General features: G+C 42.4%; 1 protein-coding gene across 2 annotated transcripts in view; it reads left to right on the top strand.

Moving 5' to 3' along the window:
- Positions 1 to 9,937, top strand: part of Adamtsl1 (ADAMTS like 1) — a 359,587-nt gene that overhangs the window by 260,935 nt on the left and 88,715 nt on the right. For both annotated transcript variants that reach the window (XM_028773326.1, XM_028773328.1), the window contains 2 exons: positions 5,217 to 5,396; positions 9,517 to 9,670. In XM_028773326.1, coding sequence (XP_028629159.1) covers positions 5,217 to 5,396; positions 9,517 to 9,670 — 334 coding nt within the window. The remainder of the gene's footprint in view (positions 1 to 5,216; positions 5,397 to 9,516; positions 9,671 to 9,937) is intronic.

Below are 9,937 nucleotides of genomic sequence, written 5' to 3'. Positions count from 1 at the left end.
AGATAGATAGATAGATAGATAGATAGATAGATAGATAGATAGATAGAGTTGGCATATAGGTAGATGAAAGAGATGGGGGAGAGAGAGAGAGAGAGAGAGAGAGAGAGAGAGAGAGAGAGAGAGAGAGAGATCTGGTCGTCTCCCATGATGCCTGGAGTGTCAGAATGCCCAGAAGAGCCAAATCCCATTACTGATTGGGGACATAGCTTCCTGTAGTGATCAAACAATCTGATAAAAGGAGGATTTGTCACAGATGGATGTTTGCTTTGCATCTTTGAAACATCTGCATTTAGAGTCCTCTCATCCGATCATCAATTCAGGAAACATTTATGAACTACATGTTCTTTGCCAGACCCTATGCTGTGTACTGAAGAGTACATAGATGAGCAATTCCCTTTTCTCAGAAGATTAGTGCTCCTAGATGTCCTCACAGAAACAGAGGAAACAGCAGACACATGAGCTGTGAGCACATGAGCTAAGAGATAAGGCACCCATCCTAAGTCAGGGTGTGGTGGAGGGGAGCCATTCACCAAGAGGCACAGAAAATAGAGGAAGCTCTGAGAAGGAATGGCCTGTGAGCGGGGCCTTCTAGGATACCTTAGAAGTTTATGGGTGAGCAAGGACTGAAAGGCATAATGAACAACATGTTCAAAAGCCTGGGCAGGAAAAGTATCTGTGTGCCCAGAGAAGGGTGAATTGCCTATTGAAACTAGTACGCTAGCACATGGTAGAGTCTCAAAGAATAAGCCAGTAAGATTGCCATAGTCTTGTGTACAAGGACCCAGAAAGGCATTTTTCTGAAGTCTGGTCTTTATCTTGTGGGATTAGAATCTCTCTGAAGCTTTAGAGTCTGATAAAGCACTCAGATGATCTTAAACTTCCTTATAACTGATTTTACCTGTGTGCTGTTACAGACTTCTGCATAAGGTTATGGATAATTTATCTGAGGACTGGTTTTTAATCAGGTCCTATCTGGAAGTTGGCACCCTACCACTTATTTTAAGAGAGTGGTTACACTAAAAGACCCTTGGAGTAAGAGAAATTATTTTCTTCATCTACTAACTAAGTTTGAAGGAAAGAGAAAACCAACCTACGTTTTTCTCTTATTGACATATTTAATAAGGAACTCTAGTTGAACACCTTAAATCTAATAACTGTTTATACTCAGCTATTTGCTAATTTTGGAGTATGTATCCAAAATGAACAGTATCCCATGTGCCTCAAAAAATGTTTGAATGGAGAAAAATGTAGCCACTAATCATTGAAGTGTTCTATAGTCATGTAAGTCTCAATATCAACAGGAAAATTATTATATTTTCAGTCCACAGATGACCTCTAGGACTCTGCATAGACTACCCGCCGTATATGTCCACATATCTTTATGTTTGGTGAATTCAAGAGGCCTTGGGTATCTTGACTGAATTTTAATCTTTAATGATAAAAAAAAGATGTGGTTTGACCTCAGTTTGAGGTTTGTGGGGATATGGTCTTATGAACTAGACATCGACTTCTCTCACTGCATGCTCAATGATATAAATATTTAAAGGCATCACATACATCTAGAATTCATTAAGAAATGGCACTGTATTTTCCAACTCATACTCCAGCCATTGATTATGAGAAAACAAATGAATCATGAGCTTTTTAGTGGAGAAAATATATGGAAGGAAACACACTAGAGATGAACTCCTTCAATCCTAAGTTCTCTTATTAAAGATATAACCAAAATACTGGAGAATATTTTGAGTACGAATCCCATACACTTAGAATGAGCAGTAAGAAAAGTAAAATCTCTTCATCTGTATATTTAACAGGTTGATGGATAGAATCTCTGAAAGAAAAAGAGCTTTTTAAAATTGCTGTTTGGATCTGGGCATATGACTCCATGACAGAGCACATCCTTTAACAAGCATAAATCCCTGGATTCAGTCTCAACACTAGGAGGAAAGCTCTATTTTAAAAACAAAATGCAGTCTAAGGATATAGATCAGCAGCAATGTATATGGTGAGCATGCATGGGCTCTAGGTACAATCTCAGTACTACTAAATCACTAGACAGCTAGGTGGATAGCTGGAAAGGCAAATGGACAGACGGACACAGAGAGACACAGATGGACTCTGGTAAAGTCTATCCACTCTCTAGAATCTCAGTGAAGGGTGAAGAGTCACTTGTTATAGGAGCTTTTTAAGGGCAAAACCACAAGGCCAATGTATTTCCTATGCAACTTTGTTATTTTTCAAGGACTACAACTCCCAGCATTTCAAGAAGTAAGCTTGCCCTTGGTGCTTACAGGCCATGCTTACAGGTTGACTTTGGCTCTTACAAGTGGGCAATGGCCAAAGGAACCAATGCAAAGAAAAACACTCTCACTGTGTCTGAGTGACAATAGCCAGAAACCATTGTATCAACTTACATTTTTCGAGAAATTTTAATTTTCTGAAACCCAGCAACATGGCTCACCCTGTAAAAACCACTTGCTCACCTGAGTTCAATTTTAAGAAGCCACTTAAGGGTAGAAGAAGAGAACTGATTCTGTACAGCTTCCCTCTGATCTCAATATGTATACTATGATATGCATACCTGCACACACACAAATAAATACAAATAAATGGTTTTTTAAAGTTTATAGAATTTGACAGATTTCCAGAAGTTTGTTTTACTGTCCAGTGATTGACAAGCCTATTGGACTGACTTAATTCTTTCTCTTTCTTTCTTCCTTTCTTTCTTTTCTTTCTCTCTTTCTTTCTTTCTCTTTCTTTTATTTTTTAATTTTTTTATTATATGGGTGTTTTGTCTACATGCTTGTTTGTTTACTATCTACATGCAATGCCCAAGGAGACCAAATGAGAATCTCACACCCTAGGATTGGACTTACAGCCGGTTGTGAGCTTTCATGTAGGCACTAGCAATCAAACCCTAGATCCTCTGTAAGAACAGCCAGTGTTTTTAAGCCCTGAGCCATCTCTCCACTCCCTTGACCTGGTTCTTATAAGAGAGGGCAACAGTGTGAATTAATTTATCGCCTCTCACTAGATAGTAATCTTATAAGGCTTTGGGCTCCTGGAACCAGGTTTAGACAGTCATCATTAATGGTTTTCCTGGAAGGACTCAGATCTGATTCCTCTGACCTACTAGAGTCCTTGTCACCAGCAGGGACTCTAATCTATTCTGAGCAAGGGGTTTGAATCCCCCGAGGGGAGAGGAGCAACAGGTCCTGCTCCACTCAGGGATCATATACTGGATTTGACTGTGAGATTATCAGCTCCTCGAGAGGGAAGAGAGTATGCCAAGAGACAGAGAGTTTGTGGAATTCAGTTACTTCTTTAATGATAATGCACAGCAAGCAAACACAAACACAAATGCTAAGGTTATTGCTACAACAAGATATTGTCACATTTCCTATAGGTTGCCTCTAACAATATGCATAATTAACACAAATAATAAGTTGTTAATTATCAAATAAATAAGCATAGCAATAAGCACATCATTCATTCATGAATTATACGACCTGAGTCCTTCTGATGGTGTCGGGTTACAGATTTGAAGGGGGGGGGGTCAGGCTGAGGCTTCCAGATAGTTGAATTGCTAATTTGACCTCTAAGGGTGTTTGACCACGAAGAAGCTGGAGGCATAGGTCTCTCAGTTAACTCTTTGATGACCGGGTGCTGAGGAGGCTTTGTCCGGAGGATCACATTGGCCAGTCATGGCTACAAATGTGATGAAGTGCTCTGGACAGGCTCCTCTTTTATGTTGGATTTGGCCTTACTCCTGACGTACATGGCAGATAACCACTCGTGTCTGGTTATCTCAGCACAGCTCCATTTCCAGACTTGCCTTTGCAAGTACCAGACTAGTCTCTACAAGTTTCCTATTACAAAATGGAGTTGGTCCTGTTTAAGGGCCTGCTCCTTACAGTCCTACAGTTCCTGTCCCTGATTATCTGAGCAGTGGACTGAGGTGAGAGCATGGGTATGCTTCAGCCCTACTCCCAGCTTTTGGACATAGACTAAATGTCTCAACAAGCCAAGGGCAGCAAGTGAATAACTAGAGACTGTTCCTAAGAAACCAGAGAGCTCCCTGAAATGTCTGTGATAATCTGAACCAACCTAGCTAAGTCATGAACTAGGGTTCATATATGAACTAGGGTTGTATCAGGCCAGAGTAACAGAAATCTCAAAATTATAGTGGCTTCAAAGACTAGAGTATTTTGCATAAGAAGAGGTAGGCAGGGCTTCTCAGTCAACAATGAAACCTACTCTGTCTTTTTTCAAATCACATGCACTCCATTTGCATATTGCGTGCACACCATGCCAATTCCTACCAGCAAGGAGGAGGCATCAGTCTCTCTTTAGGAGGTCTTTGAAATCGCATACATACATCTGTTTATGTCCTGTTGGCCATCATTTAGTCCAGTGGCTATGCTTGCCTAGAAGGGAGCTTGCCAAATATAGCCTATACAGAAAAGCCATGTACCATGCTAAAAGCTGAGGGCCCTTAAAAGGGAAGGGACAAATACTTGGAAAAAGCCAACAGTCTATGCCCCAGGAGGCCTCCTCGTTCCTGCCTCAAGCAGCCAGATTATAACTATTAAGTTCCATGTAAACAAAGTGTTTTACTGCGGTCCCTCTGAAAACCACTGACATGAGGCTATTTTTCTTGCATACCAGATTTCAGCGCCTCTGGCTCCCATTGCCCTTAGAAATCACCAGTCCAGATGCGTTCTTCAGAAACCTACCTCCTAAATCTCCCATTGCCCAGTGTGGTTGAATGAGTGCTTCCACGTGGGGGAAGAGGACAGTCCTTTCTCTCTGCAAATTAATTTTTCTGGGTTGATTCTGATGGCAGGAGGTCACCCTTCCTCATGCTGGAAGCTGCACAGATTATTTTCATTGGATCATAAATATGTTGAACACTTTATTATACTAACCTTTTAAACCAGTTTTCTTTAGTGGCTACAAATCACAGTTCAGGGGCAAATTTCTAAGATTCCAGGGCTCCTAAATTCCTGGATGCTCAAGTTAAATACCTGAGATTATAAGTGGGGAGTTACAAAGTCTTTCTACACAATTCACTGCAAAGACAAGAAGCAAAGCCCTTTGGCGTGACTCCTGGTTTGTCAAAAACAAAAAACATCTCCCTACCCTTTACTCAACCAAGAATAAGGTAGTAATTAGAACCCTTGCCTGTGTTGACCCTTTTTGCTTTGCTTCCCCAGTGTTCCAGAACCTGTGGAGGAGGGATTCAGAAACGTGATGTTCTTTGCAAGCAGCGTATGGCTGATGGCAGCTTCCTGGAGCTTCCAGAGACCTTTTGTTCAGCCTCCAAACCAACCTCCCAGCAAGCGTGCAAGAAGGATGACTGCCCCAGTGAGTGGCTTCTCTCAGACTGGTCAGAGGTAGGTATGCTTCTCAAGATGAGAGAACATATAGGAGACAAGAGAGATCACCCCACACACACAAAAAGCTCTCCTAACTGTGGAATTGCATTTTGTAATGCCATTGGCCTGTATGGTAGGATGTATAATAACTAGGCTGTGGACTGATTTTATTATAGGAACCTAGACTATGCAGCCAGCCCTTACCTAACAGTTGAAAATCAGAAACCTGCAATTATAAATGGGATCTCCCTCAGACAAACCCAAAATACAGGGTTCTTCACCTCTTTTTGGATAGCCCCTCCTCCCAACAGTCATGCTCGCATGTACTACTCCCAGATCTTTCCAGTCTCTACTCAGGAAGGGCAAGGCCTCTCTGGTTCTTCTCTTCCAAGTTTCTGGACAATAAAGGATGTGATTTATTAGGAAAAGGAGGCCAAGGAAATCCTGCCTCTTTACTGTTAGTTTCCTGACTCTAAAACTTGAACAACTTCCCAGCAAGAGAACTTGATTTCCCCCATTGCTGTGCACTTGGGGAAGTGGCGGTTTAGCGTTCACAGCTCCAGATGGTGCCTGGACTTAGGGATCCCAAACTTAGCCTCCAACTAACCTGATTCTCCAAGTATTTCTTATTCTGACATTGGCATGAATCCATTTACAGCCCGTTTCAAAGATTCGCCCCGACTGCTTTCAGCCCCTAGAATCTAATCTCTCTGAGTTGCCTTTAACTACCCAGCTCCAAAGATCTGAGTGTCTTCCACAGACAAGTCTAAAAATCATTGCTGTACAAGCAAACTCAGCAACTGGCAGAAAGATTGGTACATCCAAATCATATCCAAGACCCTTCTCTTTCTTGCCTTGGCTTTTTAGTGTACAACATGCAACTCACAGTTTGGAGTTGCTGATGGCTTAAATGTGTGTCACAGGGACACTTTCTTCCAGATGGAAAAGGAAGCCTGAGGAAATAAAGATGCCTGACTTCTCAGCATGGAATTCTTGCTTTGTAAATTACCAGCCAGTTCAGAGTCCATCTGATAGTCCCTGCTAAGGGCACTGGGGTGGTAAAAGAATCTAAATTACCATCATAGTCTATTAGTAAAATTACTTCTGGCTGTGTCTCATCCCAGATGTTTCAGAACAGAAAAGACAATGGTTATTTTGGTATTTTAGAAACAGTTTGTATTTCAGCAGAATACAAGAATGGAAGGGCAGAGGAAAATATGTACATACTTAAATGTGTGTGTACACAGACATGTTGGTTAGTGGTTTTTAGTTGACCAAACTAGAACACCCATGTTTTAAAGCTATCCAATTCCTTGCCCCTTGGATTCTTGGATCTGGCACTGCCATGTATGGTCAAACAGGTATCAGGTAGAATCTGGAGTCTATAATCATCAAGCAACACAAGCAGAACAACAGAAAACTGTTGATTTTGGAGGCATTATACATGATGAAAGAAAATCATATTAAGAAATGCCTACACAGAAAAGAGCCCTGGTGTATGTGTCAAGTGGCTGTGGTAAAGTTCCTGGCAAAGTGTCTATTGGGTGATGAGCTATCATGGATGAGCAGCAGAGGAAGGACTATATATGTATAATAATTGCCACCCCCTCCATCCTCTGACATTTGTGGCCTTTGGAGGATATAGAACACAGAACATTCACAAAAAAGTAATTTAAAAGAAGGCCCTTTGTGGTTTAAGCACCAAAGGAAGGAACCCACTGAACTGGATCATATTACGCAAAGTAGACCATTAAAACAGGATCTTATAGAGTTAAGAGTTCAAACACAAAGACAAGCAAACCTGGCTCCAAACTCTGACTCTCTTAACAACTGTACACGATGAAGTTCATTGCTTAATCTTTCTACCCTTTAGTCTGATTGTTTTTGAAAGTGAAGATAACAGAGTGTATCATATAGGCATAGTCTTGATTAAATGAGACATATAAAGTACTTGTGTCTAGTTTAACTTAGCCCTAGTTATGATGCTGGTTCTCTACCTTCTGGGATCATTATCAGGAGAGAGGAAGAGCTAGGTAAACACTCCATTGCCCACAGTGGCTGGGCTCAGAGTCATAATCTAGGTCTACCTTGTGCTTTGCTCTTCTCCCTAGGAAAGTAAAAGGTCACATTTGGTAAAGTCGGAAGGATTAACCGTTATCTAAAGTTCTGAGCTATCGGGGTTCATGAATGGACATTTCTGGCATTGAGGGGAGGCTGGAAATGGTGAGACACAATCACCCAATCACAGGAGCACATTTGAGGCTCACTGGTACTAGCCTAGCTTCTTGGGGGGGGGGAGAGAGAGAGAGAGAGAGAGAGAGAGAGAGAGAGAGAGACTGAAGAGAGTTACGTGGAGAGTGACATACTATAACACTGCATGTCATCATCTGCAGCACATGCAGTGAACAAATGAGCGTGCTCGCTTGCGCGCGCATGCGCACACACACACACACACCACATATACACACCTTTTAAAATCTAAAACAAAATGAGAACTGCGTGGTTAAAGCAGGAGTGGGATGACAAGTCTCCAATGGTGGGAGTCGCCGTCACTGGGAAGCAGCCTCTGCATCACCTCCTCACCATGGTTACCAGACATGGCTTGAGAGATTTGACTTCAGCTTAGCTTCTCTACTTCAGAGATGTGAAGCTTGATGCTAGAGGAGGGACTACCAAAGTCACAGCCGACCTTGGCCTGCAGTCTGGCTAGTGGTCTGTTTTTCCACTTGACCAAACTAAAACAGCCATGTTTTAAAGCTGTTCGACTCCTTGCCCCTTGGATTCTTGGATCTGGAACTGTCATTTATGGTCAGACAAGTGTCAAGTAGAATCTGGATTCCATAATCATCAAGCTACACAAGCAGAAGTTTGTTCTCAACCTGCACTGGTCCTTGGCATCTTGAATTTCTATTGGGGTGGCAGCTGTCACAGTCTGTCCCATAGGCCAGTGTCATTTCAATGTACTCACATATAAAACTTCAAAGTATAAGATACCTTTCAGCTGTTTTTACTGTCATTTCCTTCATTGGCATGCTGCCATGACCCAAGTTCGGACCTTCATCATCTCAAGCAGAGGCTGTAGCACCCCCTCCTTTCTGGTCTGCCTCTCCTCCCCTCCCCTCCACTCTGCACAGTGTTTCCAGATTCACCTTCTCAAACACCTCTTCCATCATGTCACTCCCTCCTTCACGGCTTCCCATCGCTCTGTGGACCAGTTCCAAACCTGTCTGAAAATGAAAGGTCTCCAAAGTCGGATCCCAAGTCCCTCTCACAATCCTGACTGCACTCACCTCGTCAGTAAATCTGCCTTGGGTTTGCCCCAAGCCCACAGTGTTTGCACTGGATTCTTCTACTTCGTTTTGGGAATTTCTCTGCTTGCCATGGTCACCCCTGTTGTGCTTGTTTATCCCACTCAGACCCTCCCCATCTTCAAAGTGTAGGTCAGGAAATCCCTGGTATACCATCAGCTCTCAATAACTATTAGTATTCATTTTAAAGTATCTCAAAACCCACCTTCTACTGTTATACTTTTACTAAATTCCTTAACTACTGTTTCTTCTATAAACGATTTTATTGACATATAATTAACCTTTTATAAAATTCAACTTAGTATTCTTAAGGTTTGTCTATGTTATAGCACATATAAGGATCATGCTTCTTTATTTGGCTGGAATTGGTTAAGTACACATAGAAACCCTTACAGTACAGAGTAATACAGGATATTAGAGGGCACAGTGTGGCTGTGAGACAGATATTCTACATTGTTGGAAATATATTTCTTCCAGTGGCTGATACTTTTCCCAGTATATCATAGTGAATTTAAGGGACCATTCAGAACAACCATGAGACTCTACCTAGTTCAGTGGTTCTCAGCCTTCCTAATCCTACAATCCTTCAGTACAATTCCTCATGTTGTGGTGACCCCCCCCCAACCATGAATTTATTTTTGCTGCTATTTCATAACTGCAATTTGGCTACTATTATGAATTGTAATGTAAATATCTGATATACAGGACTATCTGATATGCAACCTCTGTGAAAGGGTGGTTTGACCCCCAAAGGGATTGCGACCCACAGGTAGGGAACCAATACTCCAGTTTATGGGACTTTCATACATTATCCTTTCTTCCTCCACCAGTGCTCTGTGAGCTGTGGGGAGGGCACCCAGACTCGAAGTGCCATTTGCCAGAGGGTGCTGAAAACCGGGGTCTCCACTGTTGTCAATTCCACTTTGTGCCCTCCCCTGCCCTTCTCTTCCTCCATCAGACCCTGTATGCTGGCAACCTGTGCAAGTGAGTATGTCAGGGCTCTGGGGGTAGGAGGGATACAGACCTCCATGGTGGAGGGGACAGCATCCATAGCCACCAGGCAAGGACCTTCCCTGAGCCCTAGAGCTGTGGGGCATTGTGAGGCAGCAGAGCCTAAAACCAGTTATGGCTGGAGTGCTCAACTGGAGATGAAAGGGGGATTGTAATCATTCAAGCGTCGAAGCTGAGTTCTCTCCTCCCCTGCAAAAGCAGCTTGCAAGGGTTGGACGAAGGTCACCTGTTGGCATACTA

The sequence above is a fragment of the Grammomys surdaster genome, unplaced genomic scaffold (genome assembly GCF_004785775.1).
Source record: "Grammomys surdaster isolate TR1022 unplaced genomic scaffold, NIH_TR_1.0 225, whole genome shotgun sequence".
In the NCBI taxonomy this organism is placed as follows: domain Eukaryota; kingdom Metazoa; phylum Chordata; class Mammalia; order Rodentia; family Muridae; genus Grammomys; species Grammomys surdaster.
This window is presented reverse-complemented; position numbering and strand designations above follow the sequence as displayed.